General features: G+C 52.2%; 1 protein-coding gene across 1 annotated transcript; it reads left to right on the forward strand.

Annotated features, from left to right (window-relative positions):
* Positions 1 to 4,808: 4,808 nt before the first annotated feature.
* On the forward strand, positions 4,809 to 23,017 carry LOC138240704 (uncharacterized). The gene is made up of 8 exons (XM_069191873.1): positions 4,809 to 4,887; positions 13,514 to 13,549; positions 14,387 to 14,629; positions 15,536 to 15,838; positions 17,495 to 17,773; positions 19,173 to 19,445; positions 21,776 to 21,883; positions 22,549 to 23,017. The coding sequence occupies exons 1-8, from the start codon at positions 4,854 to 4,856 to the stop codon at positions 23,007 to 23,009; spliced, it is 1,737 nt and encodes a 578-aa protein (XP_069047974.1). The 5' UTR covers positions 4,809 to 4,853; the 3' UTR covers positions 23,010 to 23,017.
* Positions 23,018 to 24,326: the final 1,309 nt, after the last annotated feature.

A 24,326-nucleotide genomic window follows, 5' to 3' on the forward strand; every position in this document is an offset into this window, starting at 1 on the left:
CGCACAGTGATCATTCTGCACCAGTAACCCCACCTGGGAGACGCACAGTGATCATTCTGCACCAGTAACCCCACCTGGGAGACACACAGTGATCATTCTGCACCTGCAGCCCCACCTGGGAGACGCACAGTGATCATTCTGCACCAGTAACCCCACCTGGGAGACACACAGTGATCATTCTGCACCAGTAACCCCACCTGGGAGACGCACAGTGATCATTCTGCACCAGTAACCCCACCTGGGAGACACACAGTGATCATTCTGCACCAGTAACCACACCAGGGAGACACACAGTGATCATTCTGCACCAGTTACTCCACCTGGGAGACGCACAGTGATCATTCTACACCAGTAACCCCACCTGGGAGACACACAGTGATCATTCAGCACCAGTAACCCCACCTGGGAGACGCACAGTGATCATTCTGCACCAGTAAACCCACCTGGGAGACGCACAGTGATCATTCTGCACCTGCAGCCCCACTGCACACAGATCAGGGGGAGGAGAGAGAATCGTCTGCACCAGGTGGATTGAGCAGTAGGGAGTGCAGGTTCTGGGCTCTATAATGAACAAGTGGCCCAGTTTAATATCTTATGTGAAGCATGAGATTCACTCCTGCAGGACAGTGTCCGTACAGTTCCTCCGAGTAACAACTGGACAAACATCCTGATTCACTGAAGTACTAAACTGCCTAAATGAGAAACTTGCAGTGTTTCTACATGTTTTAAAATCTATGTGGCTGTAACTTTTCATGCTGTTTACAAGCTTTTAAAAGAAAATCTGGAGTTTCAGTTTTTTTAAACACTGTTCATTTGGGAATCTGGAGTGTCTCTGTGTTCACAAACTGTCCACAGGCTGTTATAAGGGAATCTGGAGAGTCTGTGTGTTCACACACTGCTCACAGGCTGTTATAAGGGAATCTGGAGTGTCTGTGTGTTTACACACTGTCCACAGGCTGTTATAAGGGAATCTGGAGTGTCTGTGTGTTTACACACTGTCCACGGGCTGTTATAAGGGAATCTGGAGTGTCTGTGTGTTCACACACTGTCCACAGGCTGTTATGAGGGAATCTGGAGTGTATGTGTGTTTACACACTGTCCACAGGCTGTTATGAGGGAATCTGGAGTGTCTGTGTGTTTACACACTGTCCACAGGCTGTTATGAGGGAATCTGGAGTGTCTGTGTCTTTACACACTGTCCACAGGCTGTTATAAGGGAATCTGGAGTGTCTGTGTCTTTACACACTGTCCACAGGCTGTTATAAGGGAATCTGGAGTGTCTGTGTGTTTACACACTGTCCACAGGCTGTTATAAGGGAATCTGGAGTGTCTGTGTGTTTACACACTGTCCAGAGACTGTTATAAGGGAATCTGGAGTGTCTGTGTGTTCACACACTGTCCACAGGCTGTTATAAGGGAATCTGGAGTGTCTGTGTTTACACACTGTCCACAGGCTGTTACAAAGGAATCTGGAGTGTCTGTGTGTTCACACACTGTCCACAGGCTGTTATAAGGGAATCTGGAGTGTCTGTGTTTACACACTGTCCACAGGCTGTTATGAGGGAATCTGGAGTGTCTGTGTGTTCACACACTGTCCACAGGCTGTTATGAGAGAATTTGAAGTGTCTGAACTTTTCACACTCTTCACAGGCTTTTATAAGGGTATCTGATGAAACTGTCACCTAATTCACATTTGATAAAATTCACAGAAAAAGTGCAATCAAATCGAAAGAGAAAATTATAAGCAGATTTCAAAATATGATTCTCAGGACTGAAAAGGGAAACATGACTCATACTGTAGATATACAAAGAGTCTGTATTAACCCCCCTCTCTCTCTCAGTGCAGTGTGAATGTACTGGAGTGTCCAGTCAGTGTGTCTGTATTAACCCCTCTCTCTCTCAGTGCAGTGTTAATGTACTGGAGTGTCCAGTCAGTGTGTCTGTATGAACCCCTCTCTCTCTCAGTGCAGTGTTAATGTACTGGAGTGTCCAGTCAGTGTGTCTGTATGAACCCCTCTCTCTCTCAGTGCAGTGTTAATGTACTGGAGTGTCCAGTCAGTGTGTCTGTATGAACCCCTCTCTCTCAGTGCAGTGTTAATGTACTGGAGTGTCCAGTCAGTGAGTCTGTATGAACCCCTCTCTCTCTCAGTGCAGTGTTGATGTACTGGAGTGTCCAGTGTGTCTTTTTCAGTGTGTTCTTCTTTTATTTTTTCGTTAGAAGTGAGATCTGGTGGTTATTCTGAGACCAGCAGGCGAAGATGACAGTTTCCTGTTTTGGACTTTTTCAGTAGCTGTGAGGCAATGTGCACAACCAGACACACACTCTGGTATTTCCACGTAAGATGTCAAAATAACACAGAGCTCTTCATTACGGGAACAACGCAGAAGATGAGATGGATACACAAATTGAAGTTTTAACAAACCACAAGACTTGGAGCATTTGATAGATTTAAAATTATAAAGCAAAAATTCAAAAGGACACATTGATAAGCTGTTCTAAAAAAACTCAGAGACTCTAATAGAATTAAACCAGCGAACCTCTGCAGACCAGAGAGCAAAACGCCCACCAGGGAAAACATCAGGGATGAGATCATGAAACATGAAACACATCTTTACACAGAGGGTGGTGGGGGTGGGGAACAAGCTGCCCAGCCCTGTGGTTGAAGCCGATACCCTGGCTTCTCTCCAGACACAGCTGTGTGAGCTCCTCCAGTCAGGACAGGAGGCTCTTCTGTACACAGAGGGGGGTGGGGGTGGGGAACAAGCTGCTCAGCCCTGTTGTGAGAGCTGATACCCTGGCTTCTCTCCAGACACAGCTGGGCGTGATTCTCGGGGTCCATTAGCTTCAGACTCTCAAGCGCCCCAGTCTGTGAGCCGTCTTGCGTCCTCATCGCCTGCTTAAATTGCGCCACTAAAGCCCCACGATGCCTGCTCCTCCTGCAGGCTGCAGGCTGCTGGCCCGGGTTCGAGCTTGCACAAGCGTGCCCACAGAGCAGTGGGAAGCACAGCCACTGTGCTCTGACAGGGGCTATTTTGAAAACAGCGCTGTGGTTTTCAACAGAAGCCTGGGGAGAAGCTGTGGGTTCGGAAAGAGAGAAGTCCCACACCATAAATACAACGGGTTTCTGCTGACTAAACGACCAAGAATTTCGGACATTAAAAATAAACGTGTAAAACTCAACGCAGACTCTGGTGAGCCATGAGCGCTGTTAGAGATGCGCAGTGAGAACTGAGGACCCGGCCCTGCAAAAAAAAACATCTTCTCCACCTTTTCCGTTTCATTCTTCATTTTCTTGCCACATCTTGATGAAATGTTGAAATCAAAAGCAGACAGCAGCTGTGTCCCCCTGCAGCTCCCAGCTGACACAGCCCACTGGGGCCCAGCAGGCAGGAGCCTGGCCAGTACCTGGAGGGGAGACTCCTGGGAAAGCTGAGGCTGCTGCTGGGAGAGGTGTGAGTGGGGCCAGCAGGGGGCGCTCACCCTGCGGTCTGTGTGGGTCCTCATGCCCCAGTATAGTGACGGGGACACTAGACTGTAAACAGGCGCCGTCCTTCAGATGAGACGTCAAACCCAGGTCCTGACTCTCTGTGGTCATTAACAATCCCAGGGCATCTCTCGACAAGAGTAGGGGTGTTACCCCAGTGTCCTGGCCCAATTCCCCCCCTGGCCTTTACCCCTCATGGCCTCCTAATAACCCCCCCTCTCTGAACTGGCTCCATCACTCTGCTCTCCTCCCCACTGAGAGCTGGTGTGTGGGAGAGGACTGGAGCATCATCCAGGTGGGGCTGCACACTGGTGGGGGGTGGAGGGGATCCCCAGTACCTGTCAAGCACTTTGAGTAGAAAAGCTCTATATAAGACAATGGATTCTATTAGTTTATAGGTATATAGACTCTACATTAGCCTATAAGCTCTGTATAGATATATAAGCTCTATGTTAGGCCAGAAAAGCAAGTGTAAGGAATAATTAATATGATTATTATTATAAGTCGTCTTCATCACTCACATCAAGAGATGTGATTCCTCCTCCCCTCCTTCCTGGACGGGCCCAGACAGGACGTTTGCTCTGCAGGCAGGTCAAAAGGCAGAACACGGTGCAGCTCACACAACACGGACCCTTTAACACACAAGAGACACGCGGGTCTGCTGAAACGATCCATATATGTACACACAGTAAATACACAGCCGACTGGCCCAGTCAAGCAGGTTGATAGCTGGGGGGGGTGGGGCTGAGGATGATCTAGGCCTGCTGCTCTTGAATCTAGCCTGTCGATATCGAGGCCCAGACAGAAGGAGCTCGGTCACTGTGCAAGCTGTGGTCATGACAGTGGTTACACTGGTTCTCTCCCCCAGACGCTTGCTGTAGTGGTTGGAACAGAAGAGCTCTTGCACTCGAATAAGTTTGCCTTCCGCCCCCCCATGGTAACGCCAGCGGTCTGAAATCAAGCGATGCCGCGGGGGGAGACGTTATTTTTGACACTTTCGGGCAGGCTGCACAGAGAGTTCGGGAGCATCATGGGACACAGCGCTGAGGTGCACCTGCTGCTCTGGGGTCCAGGAGTCTGTCTGTCTGTCTGTCCGTCCGAGACTCCCTGCCTCGCTGATTCCCGAACAGACAGGGCGCTCCTCACCCGGATGAACCGGAAACTGAAAGTGAAAGGTTTTCCAGGATCCGTGCGGGGAACGACTGGGCTCCATGTGGTGAAGTTCGAAACAGGAAGCGAACATCAGCTCGTCTCTCTCTCTCTCTCTCTCGTCGCCACGCCCCTCCTTCGTCCAGTTCTGTTATTCATCAGTCCTCCCTCCAATTGTTTAGTTTGGTTTTGATTCGGTCTCTCTCGATATCACTCACCATGAAGACTGGAGGGGCTCTATATCTCCTAGCTGGTGAGTCCAGTCTGTGTGTCTGTATGAACCCCTCTCTCTCTCAGTGCAGTGTTAATGTACTGGAGTGTCCAGTCAGTGTGTCTGTATTAACCCCTCTCTCTCTCAGTGCAGTGTTAATGTACTGGAGTGTCCAGTCTGTGTGTCTGTATGAACCCCCCTCTCTCTCAGTGCAGTGTTAATGTACTGGAGTGTCCAGTCTGTGTGTCTGTATTAACCCCTCTCTCTCTCAGTGCAGTGTTGATGTACTGGAGTGTCCAGTCAGTGTGTCTGCATGAACCCCTCTCTCTCTCAGTGCAGTGTTCATGTACTGGAGTGTCCAGTCAGTGTGTGTGTATTAACCCCCCTCTCTCTCAGTGCAGTGTTAACGTACTGGAGTGTCCAGTCAGTGTGTCTGTATGAACCCCTCTCTCTCAGTGCAGTGTTAATGTACTGGAGTGTCCAGTCAGTGTGTCTGTATGAACCCCTCTCTCTCTCTCAGTGCAGTGTTAATGTACTGGAGTGTCCAGTCAGTGTGTCTGTATTAACCCCTCTCTCTCTCAGTGCAGTGTTAATGTACTGGAGTGTCCAGTCAGTGTGTCTGTATGAATCCCTCTCTCTCTCAGTGCAGTGTTAATGTACTGGAGTGTCCAGTCAGTGTGTCTGTATGAACCCCTCTCTCTCTCAGTGCAGTGTTAATGTACTGGAGTGTCCAGTCAGTGTGTCTGTATGAACCCCTCTCTCTCTCAGTGCAGTGTTCATGTACTGGAGTGTCCAGTCAGTGTGTCTGTATGAACCCCTCTCTCTCTCAGTGCAGTGTTAATGTACTGGAGTGTCCAGTCAGTGTGTCTGTATGAACCCCTCTCTCTCTCAGTGCAGTGTTAATGTACTGGAGTGTCCAGTCAGTGTGTCTGTATGAACCCCTCTCTCTCTCAGTGCAGTGTTCATGTACTGGAGTGTCCAGTCAGTGTGTCTGTATGAACCCCTCTCTCTCTCTCAGTGCAGTGTTAATGTACTGGAGTGTCCAGTCAGTGTGTCTGTATGAACCCCTCTCTCTCTCAGTGCAGTGTTAGTGCAGTCTCTCTCGGTCAGTCCGCTGGTATAAACTCAGTGAAACGAGTCTCCGTCTCGCTCCGCCTTCGCTTGGATCACAACTGTGGCACAGAGCCCTTCAGCAGCGCCGGGTTGCACACGCGAGCCCCGTCCGTGCAGGGGTTCGAGGGCAGAGCTCTGCGGGTGTTTGGAGCGTGTACCCAGCCTTGCTCCCATTGCTTGCTGGGATAGACCGCAGCTGCCCCGTGGCCCTGTACCAGACACGGCCGTTCGGAGAGGGAGGGAGCCCTGCTGCTGTGTCGCTAGGCTGCAGCACTCCTGTACTGGCCGGTCAGCCCCCCCGCTGAGCAAACGCCTGGAAGCTAATATATTCCTGCACAAAAACCAGTCTCCCTGGCCGCTCTGTACTGGGAGCAGCTCCACTGGTCCAGAACCTGCTCTTCCCGAACGCCTGCCGGTGGACTGGCACCCTCGCCTGACCCCGGTCCACCCTGTCTGACTGACCGCTGCCGGCGTCCCGTCCTGTCCCGTCTCTCCTGGGGCCCCTCGCGGGCCGGGTGGGGAGGGGGGGAGGGGGGCACTGGGCACGAACGCCCCCGCCCGTCCTCCCCCCCGAATCGTCTCGGGACACGGGCGCACGGTACCCGGGCAGCGCGTGGTGTTGTGGGCGCCTCCTTGCGCGTGCCTGGTGTTGTGTCGCAGTTCAAGCGCGTGGGTGGGCCGTTGGCTCAGGTGGGCCGTTTACAGCTCCGGCCAACGTGCGTAGAGGCGTCTTGCCTGCTGACTCACTGGAGGGGGTTTCACTGCTTGTTTTGAGTGGGGGGCGTTCGCAGAACCCTGTCGATGTTCAGCAGAGCAACACTGTGGGTGGGGAACATGCAAACTCCACACAGACAGCACCCCAGGAACCGAGCCCAGGTCTGCTCTCTTTACAACCCCTGGCAGTGCTGCCGGTTGATTCCCCACGTTGTCGGCGATAACGCGCCCCACCCCCCAAAAAAACCCCAAAAAAAGACTTTTCTTTTTTCTCTGCCTCGGCCACTCTCAGTTCCCACTGTCTTATCAGCAGGCAGTGGCCACGCTCGCTGGACTCTCGCAGAGACGGCGGGCGGAGAGATAAGCCGTTCGCTCGCGTGAGACAGGGAGACCCGCTCTCTGGACGCCCGCAGCAGGGAGCCACACGCCTCCTCCTAAAACAGGAAACGGCGTCGACCACCCTTTGAGCTCGTTTTGGAAATGCAGAACTGTTTGGTTTCTAAATGAAGGGCTCCTATCCGACGAGATGGGTTGAACTGATGGGGATCAGGGCAGTCGTCTGCCCCCAGCGCAACACGATGTGGGTGCAGGCCTTCCTGCAGAGCCTGCTGGTATGTGAATATAGATGCATACGCAGAAACGGATCTTGAGAATGAGCTGGTGGGAGCCTGTGTCGAGGAGAGGGTGGGGGTTCTCTCGGGTGTCCGTGATGGCCGTAAATACCCGTCGGGCGCACACGGCTTCCGCAGTGTCCCCAGGGTGGTCTCTGGGACAGGCAGGGGGGGCGCAGGCTCGCGGACGGCCGGACTGCTGTGGTTCGTCCCTCGTCAGGGCGATTGCAGGATGTGGCGGAGACACAGGCTGATCCGGACGGCCGCAGAGGAGAGCAGAGGGGAGCACTGGGGCCTGTCTCAGTCACACAGAGAGTACTGGGCACGCTGGACACACACTGACCTCTAGAACTGGTCACACCGCAGCCTCTCCTCCTCCAGACCTCTCCTCCTCCTCCAGCCCTCTCCTCCTCCTCCAGCCCTCTCCTCCTCCTCCTCCAGTCCTCTCCTCCTCAGGCCCTCTCCTCCTCCTCCAGACCTCTCCTCCTCCAGTCCTCTCCTCCTCCTCCAGTCCTCTCCTCCTCCTCCAGACCTCTCCTCCTCCTCCAGACCTCTCCTCCTCCTCCAGTCCTCTCCTCCTCCGGTCCTCTCCTCCTCTTCCGGTCCTCTCCTCCTCCAGACCTCTCCTCCTCCTCCAGACCTCTCCTCCTCCTCCAGACCTCTCCTCCTCTGGCCCTCTCCTCCTCCTCCAGACCTCTCCTCCTCCTCCAGTCCTCTCCTCCTCCTCCAGACCTCTCCTCCTCCTCCTCCAGTCCTCTCCTCCTCCTCCTCCAGACCTCTCCTCCTCCAGACCTCTCCTCCTCCTCCAGTGAGCCCAGTGAGATCAGGGTAAAAGACAGTACAGTGCAGTAAAGCCTAGTGAGATCAGGGTAAAACACAGAACAGCGCAGTACAGCCTAGTGAGATCAGGGTAAAACACAGTACAATCTATTCAAGTCCCGTGAGATCAGGGTAAAACACACTACAGCGCAGTAAAGCCCAGTGAGATCAGGGTAAAACACAGTACAGCGCAGTACAGCCTAGTGAGATCAGGGTAAAACACAGTACAGTGCAGTAAAGACCAGTGAGAGCAGGGTAAAACAAAGTACAGCGCAGTACAGCCCAGTGAGAGCAGGGTAAAACAAAGTACAGCGCAGTACAGCCCAGTGAGATCAGGGTAAAACACAGTACAATCTATTCAAGTCCCGTGAGATCAGGGTAAAACACACTACAGCGCAGTACAGCCCAGTGAGAGCAGGGTAAAACACAGTACAGCACAGTACAGCCTAGTGAGATCAGGGTAAAACACAGTACAGTGCAGTAAAGACCAGTGAGAGCAGGGTAAAACAAAGTACAGCGCAGTACAGCCCAGTGAGAGCAGGGTAAAACACACTACAGCGCAGTAAAGCCCAATGAGATCAGGGTAAAACACAGTACAGCGCAGTAAAGCCCAGTGAGATCAGGGTTAAAGACAGTACAGCGCAGTAAAGCCCAGTGAGATCAGGGTAAAACACAGTACAGTGCAGTAAAGCCCAGTGAGATCAGGGTAAAACACAGAACAGTGCAGTACAGCCCAGTGAGATCAGGGTAAAACACACTACAGTGCAGTAAAGTCCAGTGTGATCAGGGTAAAACACAGTACAGCGCAGTAAAGCCCAGTGAGATCAGGGTAAAACACAGTACAATCTAGTACAGCCCAGTGAGATCAGGGTAAAACACAGTACAGCGCAGTAGAAACAGGGTTTCAGAAAACGGGGTTTCTAAGAAAGCACTTGATCACGACAGCGAAACAGTGAGTCCAGAAGACTGAACTCTGCTGACCTAGCACTCCATTCGTTTCCGAGAGAGAACACAGCGAAGGCGTCATCGACAACCTGTGTGTTAACAGCACAGGAAGGGGCATGGGCTGGGTTGTCAGTGACGCTGTGGGTGTTAACCAGCAGCATTGCCGAGCTCTGCAGAGCACCAGCTGGCAGCCCAGCGGCACAGTGGTGAGCACTGCGGCCTCACAGCGCTGGGGCCCCGGGCTGCTGTCTGCGTGGAGTTTGCACGTTCTCTGGATACAGACTGTAGTAACATCAAGGCGTGACCTGGGCCCTGGTGACTCCTGCTACTAGTGCGCAAGGCCGTGTGGTTTGGAGACAGAACAGCAGCACCGGAACAGGGCAGTTGTGGTTAGAGCTGAGCAGAGGGGCAGCAGGGGGTGACTCATCTCTCTCGCCTGAGAACACGAGCTGTAAGTGGTTGGCACCGCGCCAGCAAACGGACCGCACGCGCTGAGCTCCCGGCGCGGAGCAGAACCTGGCGCGCTCTGCACCCGCGCAGGCGGGCGATCGGGGGCAATCGGGGGCGATTGGGGTTGAATGAAACGCCCTGTCCCTCCCCGAGCAGCAGCCAGAGAGAGAGAGAGAGAGAGAGAGAGGGGTTCTGCTGGGATTAGGAGCGCAGTCTCGGGCTCTCAGCAGATCGGCACGTAGGACTCTGGCCACACACACACACACACTCGTTTTGGAAATGCAGAACTGTTTGGTTTCTTAATGAAGGGCTCCTATCCGACGAGATGGGTTGAACTGATGGGGATCAGGGCAGTCGTCTGCCCCCAGTGCAACACGATGTGGGTGCAGGCCTTCCTGCAGAGCCTGCTGGTATGTGAATATAGATGCATACGCAGAAACGGATCTTGAGAATGAGCTGGTGGGAGCCTGTGTCGAGGAGAGGGTGGGGGTTCTCTCGGGTGTCCGTGATGGCCGTAAATACCCGTCGGGCGCACACGGCTTCCGCGGTGTCCCCAGGGTGGTCTCTGGGACAGGCAGGGGGGGCGCAGGCTCGCGGACGGCCGGACTGCTGTGGTTCGTCCCTCGTCAGGGCCATTGCAGGATGTGGCGGAGACACAGGCTGATCCGGACGGCCGCAGAGGAGAGCAGAGGGGAGCACTGGGGCCTGTCTCAGTCACACAGAGAGTACTGGGCACGCTGGACACACACTGACCTCTAGAACTGGTCACACCGCAGCATCTCCTCCTCTGGGCCTCTCCTCCTCCAGACCTCTCCTCCTCCTCCAGTCCTCTCCTCCTCCTCCGGCCCTCTCCTCCTCCTCCGGCCCTCTCCTCCTCCTCCAGTCCTCTCCTCCTCCTCCGGCCCTCTCCTCCTCCTCTGGCCCTCTCCTCCTCCGGCCCTCTCCTCCTCCTCCAGACCTCTCCTCCTCCTCCGGCCCTCTCCTCCTCCTCCAGACCTCTCCTCCTCCAGTCCTCTCCTCCTCCTCCAGTCCTCTCCTCCTCCAGACCTCTCCTCCTCCTCCAGACCTCTCCTCCTCCTCCAGACCTCTCCTCCTCCTCTGGCCCTCTCCTCCTCCTCTGGCCCTCTCCTCCTCCTCCGGTCCTCTCCTCCTCTGGCCCTCTCCTCCTCTGGCCCTCTCCTCCTCCTCCAGACCTCTCCTCCTCTGGCCCTCTCCTCCTCCTCCTCCAGTCCTCTCCTCCTCCGGACCTCTCCTCCTCCTCTGGGCCTCTCCTCCTCCTCCAGTCCTCTCCTCCTCCTCCAGTCCTCTCCTCCTCCAGACCTCTCCTCCTCCTCCAGACCTCTCCTCCTCCTCCAGACCTCTCCTCCTCCTCTGGCCCTCTCCTCCTCCTCTGGCCCTCTCCTCCTCCTCCGGCCCTCTCCTCCTCCAGTCCTCTCCTCCTCCTCCAGTCCTCTCCTCCTCCTCCAGTCCTCTCCTCCTCCTCCAGTCCTCTCCTCCTCCTCCAGTCCTCTCCTCCTCTGCCCCTCTCCTCCTCCTCCAGACCTCTCCTCCTCCTCCGGCCCTCTCCTCCTCCTCCGGCCCTCTCCTCCTCCTCTGGCCCTCTCCTCCTCCTCTGGCCCTCTCCTCCTCCTCCAGTCCTCTCCTCCTCCTCCAGTGAGCCCAGTGAGATCAGGGTAAAAGACAGTACAGCGCAGTAAAGCCCAGTGAGATCAGGGTAAAACACAGTACAGTGCAGTAAAGCCCAGTGAGATCAGGGTAAAACACAGAACAGCGCAGTACAGCCTAGTGAGATCAGGGTAAAACACAGTACAGCGCAGTGAAGCCCAGGGAGATCAAGGTAAAACACAGTACAGCGCAGGAAAGCCCAGTGAGATCAGGGTAAAACCCAGTACAGTGTACTGGCTGTTGCTGCAGTATTTATTTCTGTATTTCTGAGCTCCAGGCCCCTCTTTTCACACTCGTGTGTGAGTGTGTGTGTGTGTCCTGTGATGGACTGGCCCTGGTGTGAGTGTGTGTGTGTGTGTCCTGTGATGGACTGGCCCTGGTGTGAGTGTGTGTGTCCTGTGATGAACTGGCCCTGGTGTGTGTGTGTGTGTGGCCAGAGTCCTACGTGCCGATCTGCTGAGAGCCCGAGACTGCGCTCTTAATCCCAGCAGAACCCTCTCTCTCTCTCTCTCTCTCTCTCTCTCTCTCTCTCTCTCTCTCTCTGGCTGCTGCTCGGGGAGGGACAGGGCGTTTCATTCAACCCCAATCGCCCCCGATCGCCCGCCTGTGCGGGTGCAGAGGGCGCCAGGTTCTGCTCCGCGCCGGGAGCTCAGCGCGTGCGGTCCGTTCGCTGGCGCGGTGCCAACCACTTACAGCTCGTGTTCTCAGGCGAGAGAGATGAGTCACCCCCTGCTGCCCCTCTGCTCAGCTCTAACCACAACTGCCCTGTTCCGGTGCTGCTGTTCTGTCTCCAAACCACACGGCCTTGCGCACTAGTAGCAGGAGTCACCAGGGCCCAGGTCACGCTTTGATGTTACTACAGTCTGTATCCAGAGAACGTGCAAACTCCACGCAGACAGCAGCCCGGGGCCCCAGCGCTGTGAGGCCGCAGTGCTCACCACTGTGCCGCTGGGCTGCCAGCTGGTGCTCTGCAGAGCTCGGCAATGCTGCTGGTTAACACCCACAGCGTCACTGACAACCCAGCCCATGCCCCTTCCTGTGCTGTTAACACACAGGTTGTCGATGACGCCTTCGCTGTGTTCTCTCTCGGAAACGAATGGAGTGCTAGGTCAGCAGAGTTCAGTCTTCTGGACTCACTGTTTCGCTGTCGTGATCAAGTGCTTTCTTAGACACCCCGTTTCTGAAACCCTGTTTCTACTGCGCTGTACTGTGTTTTACCCTGATCTCACTGGGCTTTACTGTGCTGTACTGTGTTTTACCCTGATCTCACTGGGCTTTACTGCACTGTACTGTGTTTTACCCTGATCTCACTGGACTTTACTAGATTGTACTGTGTTTTACCCTGATCTCACTGGGCTTTACTGCTCTGTACCGTGTTTTACCCTGATCACACTGGACATTACTAGACTGTACTGTGTTTTACCCTGATCTCACTGGGCTTTCCTGCACTCTACTGTCTTTTACCCTGATCTCACTGGACTTTACTAGATTGTACTGTGTTTTACCCTGATCTCACTGGGCTTTACTGCACTGTACTGTGTTTTATCCTGATCTCACTGGGCTGTACTGCACTGTACTGTGTTTTACCCTGATCTCACTGGGCTGTACTAGATTGTACTGTGTTTTACCCTGATCTCACTGGGCTTTACTGCGCTGTACTGTGTTTTACCCTGATCACACTGGACTTTACTGCACTGTAGTGTGTTTTACCCTGATCTCACTGGGCTTTACTGCACTGTACTGTGTTTTACCCTGATCTCCCTGGGCTTTACTGCACTGTACTGTCTTTTACCCTGATCTCACTGGGCTTTACTGCGCTGTACTGTGTTTTACCCTGATCTCACTGGGCTTTACTGCGCTGTACTGTGTTTTACCCTGATCTCACTGGGCTTTACTGCGCTGTACTGTGTTTTACCCTGATCTCACTGGGCTTTCCTGCACTGTACTGTCTTTTACCCTGATCTCACGGGGCTGTACTGTGCTGTCCTGCATTTTACCACATCAGGAACTCTGTCTAGCCTGTATTTATAAGGCGCCTTTCGAGGAACATCATCTCAAGATGCTGTGCAGTAAAACAATCCACAGAGACACAAGGGAAGTTGGGAACTGAACAGAATTAAATAATTAACAAGTCTGGAGCTGGACATGACTGGGGACACAGAGGACACCCCCACCCAGGGACAGGCGCTGTGCCGAGGGATACAGGCAAGGAGAGGAGACGGTGACCAGGCAGGCTCTGGGACAGACTCGTCCTCGCGCAGCAAGGACAGGCAGACACTGAGGGACAGAGGCGCTGACAGGCAGGCAGGACCCTGACGTCCCCTGATCGTCCTCTCTTTCTCCCTTTCCAGGGCTTGTGACTGGTGTCAGCTGTCAGAAACCCACAGGTACTGAACACCCCGTCTCTCTCTCAGTGTCCCTGTCTCACTCTCAGTGTCACTGTCTCACATACAACCTGTCTCACTCTCAGTGTCACTACGTCACACAACCTGTCTCACTCTCAGTGTCACTGTCTCACACACGACCTGTCTCACTCTCAGTGTCACTACGTCACACACGACCTGTCTCACTCTCAGTGTCACTGTCTCACACAACCTGTCTCACTCTCGGTGTCACTTTCTCACACAACCTGTCTCACTCTCAGTGTCACTGTCTCACACACAACCTGTCTCACTCTTAATGCTACTGTCCCTCTCTGTGTCCATGTCTCACACTCAACCTGTCTCACTCTCAGTGTCACTGTCTCACACACAACCTGTCTCACTCTTAATGTCGCTGTCTCACACACAACCTGTCTCACTCTTAATGCCACTGTCTCAGACGCAACCTGTCTCTCTCTCAGGTTCACTGTCTCACTCTTAATGTTACTGTCTCTCTCTCAGTCTCACTATTTTACACTCAACCTGTCTCACTCTGTGTCACCCTCTCACTCTTAATGTCGCTGTCTCACACACAGCCTGTCTCACTCCCAATGTCACTGTCTCACACACAACCTGTCTCACACACACTCACACCAGGACCAGTCCAGCACAGGACACACACACACACACTCACACCACAGAAACGCGAGAACAACTTGCAAACTCCCCCCCACACCGCACCCCAGGGCCCCAGTGCTGCCCGCAGTGCCTGTCCTGCCCCCCGGGGCAGGAGGGGAGGGCACCAGAGAAGAGCCGGGCCCTCTCTCCCAGCGCCCCCTGACCCTCCTGTCTCCCGTGTCTCAGTCCAGCCGTTCCCCAAGTTCTCCGTGGTGTACGCCTGGGACGAGCTCACGCTGGTGTGCCTCAACACTGCCAACACTGCGGACGTTCGCTGGACCTTCAACTCCCAACCGGTCAAAAACAACCCAGATTTCCAGGTGGAAAACGGGAGACTGCACATCAAGTCCACCTCAGACAAACACACAGGAGCCTACAGCTGCCAGGCAGGAGGGACTCAGAGTGACGCTTACACCCTCTCTGTGAAGAGTAAGGAGAAAAACTGTGTCCAGTCAGTGTGTCTGTATGAACCCCTATCTCTCTCAGTGCAGTGTTAATGTACTGGAGTGTCCAGTCAGTGTGTCTGTATTAACCCCTCTCTCTCTCAGTGCAGTGTTAATGTACTGGAGTGTCCAGTCAGTGTGTCTGTATGAACCCCTCTCTCTCTCAGTGCAGTGTTAATGTACTGGAGTGTCCAGTCAGTGTGTCTGTATTAACCCCCCTCTCTCTCAGTGCAGTGTTACTGTACTGGAGTGTCCAGTCAGTGTGTCTGTATGAACCCCTCTCTCTCTCAGTGCAGTGTTAATGTACTGGAGTGTCCAGTCAGTGTGTCTGTATGAACCCCTCTCTCTCTCAGTGCAGTGTTAATGTACTGGAGTGTCCAGTCAGTGTGTGTGTATGAACCCCTCTCTCTCTCAGTGCAGTGTTAATGTACTGGAGTGTCCAGTCAGTGTGTCTGTATGAACCCCTCTCTCTCTCAGTGCAGTGTTAATGTACTGGAGTGTCCAGTCAGTGTGTGTGTATGAACCCCTCTCTCTCTCAGTGCAGTGTTAATGTACTGGAGTGTCCAGTCAGTGTGTCTGTATGAACTCCTCTCTCTCTCAGTGCAGTGTTAATGTACTGGAGTGTCCAGTCAGTGTGTCTGTATTAACCCCTCTCTCTCTCAGTGCAGTGTTAATGTACTGGAGTGTCCAGTCAGTGTGTCTGTATTAACCCCTCTCTCTCTCAGTGCAGTGTTAATGTACTGGAGTGTCCAGTCAGTGTGTCTGTATTAACCCCTCTCTCTCTCTCAGTGCAGTGTTAATGTACTGGAGTGTCCAGTCAGTGTGTCTGTATGAACCCCCCTCTCTCTCAGTGCAGTGTTAGTGTCACTCGGGGTCTCTCTCTCTCTCTCAGAGTTTCGGCCCCCTGCCCAGCTGGTGCTGACCTCCTCCTGGACAGTGACGCACGTGGGCGACCGGGTGGAGATGCTGTGTGAGGTGGGAGGAGACTCCAGGGACTGGGCGTTTAAGATTTACAGGAAGCCGTCAAAAGTGAGCGGGCGTGACCGACAGCTCCGGATCGAAGACCTGACGCCGGGCCCGGACGGCTCTCTACAGTACACCCTCCTTAACGCGCCGAAGAACTACAGCGCCACCTTCTGGTGCGAGCACAAAGACAGGAAACTTCGGAGCAACGCCGTCGTCATCAAGTCGTCAGGTGAAGCACGCGCCGCTCGGCTCTCCCTGTCGCTGTCCGTGTCCGTGTTTCGGATCCCAGGGCGACGGGCGCCGTGACGCGAGGGACGAGCTCTCACCCCGATCCCGGGACGGGGGCAGGAAGATTTCGGAGAGGAGCTCCGACAGCCGAGCAGAGGAATCAGGGAGTCCTGAGGCAGCTCTCCGTGAGATACCTCTGGAGACGCTGATGGACACTGCTGCCTGGATCCTGGTCAGACTGGACCGGCGATCTCTGGACTGTAGGGGTACAGTGTGACCCAGACTGGACCAGCGATCTCTGGACTGTAGGGGTACAGTGTGACCCGGACTGGACCAGCGATCTCTGGACTGTAGGCTTACAGACTGACCCAGACTGGACTGGCGATCTCTGGACTGTAGGGGTACAGACTGACCCAGACTGGACCAGTGATCTCTGGACTGTAGGGGTACAGACTGACCCAGACTGGACCGGCGATCTCTGGACTGTAGGGGTACAGACTGACCCAGACTGGACCAGTGATCTCTGGACTGTAGGCTTACAGACTGACCCAGACTGGACCAGTGATCTCTGGACTGTAGGGGTACAGACTGACCCAGACTGACCCAGTGATCTCTGGACTGTAGGGTTACAGTGTGACCCAGACTGGACCAGTGATCTCTGGACTGTAGGGGTACAGACTGACCCAGACTGGACCGGCGATCTCTGGACTGTAGGGGTACAGTGTGACCCAGACTGGACCAGTGATCTCTGGACTGTAGGGGTACAGTGTGACCCAGACTGGACCGGTGATCTCTGGACTGTCGGGGTACAGACTGACCCAGACTGGACCAGCGATCTCTGGACTGTAGGGGTACAGACTGACCCAGACTGGACCGGCGATCTCTGGACTGTAGGGGTACAATATGACCCAGACTGGACCAGCGATCTCTGGACTGTAGGGGTACAGACTGACCCAGACTGGACCGGTGATCTCTGGACTGTCGGGGTACAGTGTGACCCAGACTGGACCGGTGATCTCTGGACTGTAGGGGTACAGACTGACCCAGATTGGACCGGCGATCTCTGGACTGTAGGGGTACAGACTGACCCAGACTGGACCAGCGATCTCTGGACTGTAGGGGTACAGACTGACCCAGACTGGACCGGCGATCTCTGGACTGTAGGGGTACAGTGTGACCCAGACTGGACCGGCGATCTCTGGACTGTAGGGGTACAGTGTGACCCAGACTGGACCGGCGATCTCTGGACTGTAGGGGTACAGTGTGACCCAGACTGGACCAGTGATCTCTGGACTGTAGGGATTGGTAATGTAGTATTCAGTCAGTGTCTCTCTCAGTGCAGTGTTAATGTACTGGAGTGTCCAGTCAGTGTGTCTGTATGAACCCCTCTCTCTCTCTCAGTGCAGTGTTCATGTACTGGAGTGTCCAGTCAGTGTGTGTTTATGTACCCCTCTCTCTCTCAGTGCAGTGTTCATGTACTGGAGTGTCCAGTCAGTGTGTCTGTATGAACCCCTCTCTCTCTCTCAGTGCAGTGTTAATGTACTGGAGTGTCCAGTCAGTGTGTCTGTATGAACCCCTCTCTCTCTCAGTGCAGTGTTCATGTACTGGAGTGTCCAGTGTGTCTGTATGAACCCCTCTCTCTCTTTTTGCTCCTTAGATACCATGGTGATCTTGGAAGCTTCTGGAGACCCTATGTCACTGGGGAACAGTGTAATTCTGGTCTGCAGAGTTTGGGGTGGAGCCATAATCTCAAAAGTGATTTTCTATAAGGATGAGAATTCACTTCAAGTATCCAAATCTGCAAATTTGGAGATTAAGAATAAGAAGGAGGATTATGGAGGAATGTACTACTGTGAGGCCACATACAAGTTCAAAGGCAACACTGGAGGAAGAGAGATCACTGTGAAGTCAGAGATGCAGGAACTCATTCGTGGAGGTAGAGTTCTATATGTCTGCTGCGTCAGCTGAGAGTCTGTAAATCCTGCCTCCACTATTTTGTTAATGCACCCTAGTGTCCAGTCTATGTGTCTGTATGAACCCCTCTCTCTCTCAGTGTACTGGAGTGTCCAGTCAGTGTGTGTATTAACCCCTCTCTCTCTCAGTGCAGTGTTAATGTACTGGAGTGTCCAGTCAGTGTGTCTGTATGAACCCCTCTCTCTCTCTCAGTGCAGTGTTAATGTACTGGAGTGTCCAGTCAGTGTGTGTGTATTAACCCCTCTCTCTCTCAGTGCAGTGTTAATGTACTGGAGTGTCCAGTCAGTGTGCGTGTATTAACCCCTCTCTCTCTCAGTGCAGTGTTAATGTACTGGAGTGTCCAGTCAGGGTGTCTGTATGAACCCCTCTCTCTCTCAGTGCAGTGTTAATGTACTGGAGTGTCCAGTCAGTGTGTCTGTATGAACCCCTCTCTCTCTCAGTGCAGTGTTAATGTACTGGAGTGTCCAGTCAGGGTGTCTGTATGAACCCCTCTCTCTCTCAGTGCAGTGTTAATGTACTGGAGTGTCCAGTCAGTGTGTCTGTATGAACCCCTCTCTCTCTCAGTGCAGTGTTAATGTACTGGAGTGTCCAGTCAGTGTGTCTGTATGAACCCCTCTCTCTCTCAGTGCAGTGTTCATGTACTGGAGTGTCCAGTCAGTGTGTCTGTATGAACCCCTCTCTCTCTCAGTGCAGTGTTAATGTACTGGAGTGTCCAGTCAGTGTGTGTATTAACCCCTCTCTCTCTCAGTGCAGTGTTACTGTACTGGAGTGTCCAGTCAGTGTTTGTACTAACCCCTCTCTCTCTCAGTGCAGTGTTAATGTACTGGAGTGTCCAGTCAGTGTGTCTGTATTAACCCCTCTCTCTCTCAGTGCAGTGTTAATGTACTGGAGTGTCCAGTCAGTGTGTCTGTATGAACCCCTCTCTCTCTCAGTGCAGTGTTAATGTACTGGAGTGTCCAGTCAGTGTGTCTGTATGAACCCCTCTCTCAGTGCAGTGTTAATGTACTGGAGTGTCCAGTCAGTGTGTCTGTATGAACCCCTCTCTCTCTCAGTGCAGTGTTAATGTACTGGAGTGTCCAGTCAGTGTGTCTGTATGAACCCCTCTCTCTCTCAGTGCAGTGTTGATGTCCTGGAGTGTCCAGTCAGTGTGTCTGTATGAACCCCTCTCTCTCTCAGTGCAGTGTTGATGTACTGGAGTGTCCAGTCAGTGTGTCTGTATGAACCCCCCTCTCTCTCAGTGCAGTGTTGATGTACTGGAGTGTCCAGTCAGTGTGTCTGTATGAACCCCTCTCTCTCTCAGTGCAGTGTTGATGTACTGGAGTGTTATTAATGATCTAATTATCCCCTCTGTCTCTGTACAGTGGACGTTCCTATAGCTGTGCTGAGTCTCGACAGGAAGCCTCTGGAAGCATCAGAGTCACGTTCAGTGCCCGAGGGCTCCAGTCTCTCTCTCTCCTGCTCCTGCTCCGAGTGCCCCAGTGGCACCAAGTACCGCTTGTACAGGGACAGACACCCCCACTTGGCGCCGTCTGAGGGCCCGTGGACCGTGAGCAGCGAAGCCGAGACCCACTCCTTCCGCTGCACGGCACTGTGGGAGGACGGAGCTTCGGCCTTCAGCCACAGCTTGACCGTAGGTGAGTGGCAGCCTGACGGGCAGGGACGCAGGCCTGGGACCCTGGAGTGAGAACGAAGAGAAGATCACACCTGAGACATGACCGTTACTAACCCGTTACACTGGAGTGGCATGGTACTGCAGTATTGGAACAGTACAGTGTAGTAAACCCCTTAGAAATCACTGTGCTGACTCAATATATTTCTATGTGACAGTCTTGTAGCAAGTACAGTATCACCCTTTAGAAATCAGTGTGCTGGTTCAGTATTACAGTGTTATACTACAGTATTATTAAATATACAGTGTAGTACTGCAAGTACAGTAGCACCCTTTAGAAATCACTGTGCTGGTTCAGTATTACAGTGTTATACTACAGTATTATTACAGTACAGTGTAGTACACCGTATCACCCTTTAGAAATCACTGTGCTGTTTCAGTATTACAGTGCTATACTACAGTATTATTACAGTACAGTGTAGTACACAGTGTCACCCTTTAGAAATCACTGTGCTGACTCAATATATTTCTATGTTATAGTCTTGTAGCAAGTACAGTAGCACCCTTTAGAAATCACTGTGCTGGTTCAGTATTACAGTGTTATACTACAGTATTATTACAGTACACTGTAGTACACCGTATCACCCTTTAGAAATCACTGTGCTGTTTCAGTATTACAGTGATATACTACAGTATTATTACAGTACAGTGTAGTACACAGTATCACCCTTTAGAAATCACTGTGCTGTTTCAGTATTACAGTGCTATACTACAGTATTATTAAAGTACACTGTAGTACACAGTATCACCCTTTAGAAATCACTGTGCTGACTCAATATATTTTTATGTGACACCCTTGTAGCAAGTACAGTAGCACCCTTTAGAAATCACTGTGCTGTTTCAGTATTACAGTGTTATACTACAGTATTATTACAGTACAGTGTAGTACACCGTATCACCCTTTAGAAATCACTGTGCAGTTTCAGTATTACAGTGCTATACCACAGTATTATTAAAGTACACTGTAGTACACAGTATCACCCTTTAGAAATCACTGTGCTGTTTCAGTATTACAGTGTTATACTGCAGTATTATTACAGTACAGTGTAGTACACAGTATCACCCTTTAGAAATAACTGTGCTGACAATATATTTCTGTTATAGTCTTATAGAAAGTACAGTAGCACCCTTTAGAAATCACTGTGCAGTTTCAGTATTACAGTGTTATACTACAGTATTATTACAGTACAGTGTAGTACACAGTATCACCCTTTAGAAATCACTGTGCAGTTTCAGTATTACAGTGCTATACTACAGTATTATTAAAGTACACTGTAGTACACAGTATCACCCTTTAGAAATCACTGTGCTGTTTCAGTATTACAGTGTTATACTACAGTATTATTACAGTACAGTGTAGTACACAGTATCACCCTTTAGAAATCACTGTGCAGTTTCAGTATTACAGTGCTATACCACAGTATTATTAAAGTACACTGTAGTACACAGTATCACCCTTTAGAAATCACTGTGCTGTTTCAGTATTACAGTGCTATACCACAGTATTATTAAAGTACACTGTAGTACACAGTATCACCCTTTAGAAATCACTGTGCTGTTTCAGTATTACAGTGTTATACTACAGTATTATTACAGTACAGTGTAGTACACAGTATCACCCTTTAGAAATCACTGTGCTGACAATATATTTCTGTTATAGTCTTATAGAAAGTACAGTAGCACCCTTTAGAAATCACTGTGCTGTTTCAGTATTACAGTGTTATACTACAGTATTATTACAGTACAGTGTAGTACACAGTACCACCCTTTAGAAATCACTGTGCAGTTTCAGTATTACAGTCCTATACTACAGTATTATTAAAGTACACTGTAGTACACAGTATCACCCTTTAGAAATCACTGTGCTGTTTCAGTATTACAGTGTTATACTACAGTATTATTACAGTACAGTGTAGTACACAGTATCACCCTTTAGAAATAACTGTGCTGACAATATATTTCTGTTATACTCTTATAGAAAGTACAGTATCACCCTTTAGTAATCACTGTGCTGTTTCAGTATTACAGTGTTATACTACAGTATTATTACAGTACAGTAGCACCCTTTAGAAATCAGTGTGCTGTTTCAGTATTACAGTGCTATACTACAGTATTATTACAGTACAGTGTAGTACACAGTATCACCCTTTAGAAATCACTGTGCAGTGAATGTACTTTTGTAGTATTGCCCTATAAATATTCCAGTATATGTGCAGTACTGCACTAGAGCGTGTTGATGACAGTGCAGTGTGCTGTCCTGTACTGTGAAAGCACATGCCTACCCTGTGTCTCCAGAGTCTGCCAGCGATGGGGTGGCCAGTTCTGTGCTGATCATGGTGGTGGTGGTGCTCATCCTCATTGGGGTTGCCATCATCGTCTTTGTCGTCCTCAGGAGGAGACGCAGTGAGTACCAGCGTCTTCACCCTCATCGTGACTGTCCCTCTCCGTACTGTCTCTCTCACTCACAGAGCTGTGCTGTGTGGTCAGTGTGCTGTGTCCATCCTGTGTCCTCTCTCACTCACAGAGCTGTGCTGTGTGGTCAGTGTGCTGTGTCCTCTCTCACTCACAGAGCTGTGCTGTGTGGTCAGTGTGCTGTGTCCTCTCTCACTCACAGAGCTGTGCTGTGTGGTCAGTGTGCTGTGTCCATCCTGTGTCCTCTCTCTCCCTCCTTCATCACGACACTTCACTACTAGTCTGGGGGCATGCTGGTCAACACTTGAACAAACTCCCCCTTCCACTGCGGAGCACCAAGTACGGGATTATTCCAATGCTGAAAAGAGAAGAAAAGAAACTCATTTCGGCGGCGTCACACCTGAAGAAGGCCCCGCAGCCGAAACGTTGTGTTTCTTTTCTTCTCTTTCACACGTTCCACGGCAGCCTACGCAAGCTGACGCGCCTACCTACTCGAACGACTTCCTCCTTCCACTTCCTACTTCCTGTCCGCGCAACACCGATTTGAGCCCCCCCCGGAAACAAACGCAACCAACCGCATTGGTTCCAGGGGGAGCGTTCTCCAAGACTCTTCTTGGGCCGCCTCAACCCTCTCCCTCCCTCCCTCCCTCCCCCAGCCCCGGAGCCGGTTTACCAGGATGTGCCCCTGACCGCGGTGAAGTCCGGCCTCGAGGAGGGCAAGTACCAGACCCTGGAGGAGTCCCGGAAGAAGGAGGGGGAGTACGAGACCATCGGCCTGGCCAAAGAGGGGGAGGGAGGGAAGAAGGAGGGAGAGGGGGGATACGAGGCCTTGAGGAAGGCCAAGGGGCAGAAGGGAGGGGAGTACGAGACTCTGGAGCAGAAGGGCGGAGGGGGAGAGCGAGAGGGCGGGAAGAAGGAGGGAGAGGGGGGATACGAGGCCTTGAGGAAGGCCAAGGGGCAGAAGGGGGAGGAGTACGAGACTCTGGAGCAGAAGGGCGGAGGGGGGGAGCGAGAGGGCGGGAAGAAGGAGGGAGAGGGGGGATACGAGCCTCTGCTCCAGGGCCGGCCAGGGGAGAGAGAGTACGAGACCCTGAAACAGGAAGCGAAGAAGGAGTGAGGGAGGGAACAGGGGGCGGGGGCGGGGGGTGGGGGGAGGGGCCAGAGAGGAGCACTGTTGCGCTGACTGGAGGGTCACATGACCATGGGGAGGGCGTGGTCTGTTGCTGCCAGTCACAGATAGGCCACGCCCCCCTCCCAAGTGGCTATTTACAGCAGGACACACACTCACACCAGAGCCAGTCCATCACAGGACACACACACACGCACACACCAGGGCCAGTCCATCACAGGGCACACACACACAGACACACACACACACACACACTCACACCAGAGCCAGTCCATCACAGGACACACACACACACACGCACACACACCAGGGCCAGTCCATCACAGGGCACACACACACAGACACACACACACACACACACACACACACCAGGGCCAGTCCATCACAGGACACACACACACACTCACACCAGGGCCAGTCCAACACAGGACGGACACACACACACACACACACACACACACACACACACACACACACACACAGCAGGATCAGAAACCAGAACGGACAGGGGGCTTGGACCCTCCCTGACATGGACTCTCTGCAACAGGGTCCACATCCAGGGTAGGCAGTCCTGATCCGGTCCTGGTTTTCGTTCCGGCCTCATACCTTAATGACATCATTGATCCCAGTAAGTGGATCAGACGTCCAATCAGCTGTGTTTTCCTGGTATGTATCAGGGGGATCTGAGATATGCAGGAATCCGACTTCCAGGATCAGAGCTGCCCTCCCCTTGAGTATAAATTGATATATAGATACAGTATAGAACAGACGTCTATTATATGATATACATATACATAATAATTGACATAAGTAGATGGAAAGACCCAGGACTGGGGTGTATGGAAGAGCAGTAGCAGAGAAAAGGCCGTCCTTTCTTTCAGACTAGAAACTGAAACCTTGAATTGAACCCCAGACTCAGCACCAATCAATAGAAAACACAAGGTTCACATCAAGACCACAACGCCAACGTTTCTGCACAGGAACAAATCCGGACCAATTCAGCACCTTCCCTCCCAAAAATGTGTGAAACGCTTTTATGGTATTGAAGCATTATTTATTAATTTAAAGTTTAGTATTTAATTTTTTAAAAACATTTATGCATCCCTGTATATTCATTGGGCCAGCGTCATCTAAACTGCAGAGAGAACAAAGAACAAACTGAGTGATAAACACACAACAGGACAGGAGACACAGTGAGAGAGAGGAGATCACAGAGAATCCCTCAGTAATAAACACACACAACAGGACAGGAGACACAGTGAGAGAGAGAGGAGGTCACACAGAATCCCTCAGTGATAAACACAT

Source organism: Lepisosteus oculatus, chromosome 7, assembly GCF_040954835.1.
Source record: "Lepisosteus oculatus isolate fLepOcu1 chromosome 7, fLepOcu1.hap2, whole genome shotgun sequence".
Lineage (NCBI taxonomy): Eukaryota > Metazoa > Chordata > Actinopteri > Semionotiformes > Lepisosteidae > Lepisosteus > Lepisosteus oculatus.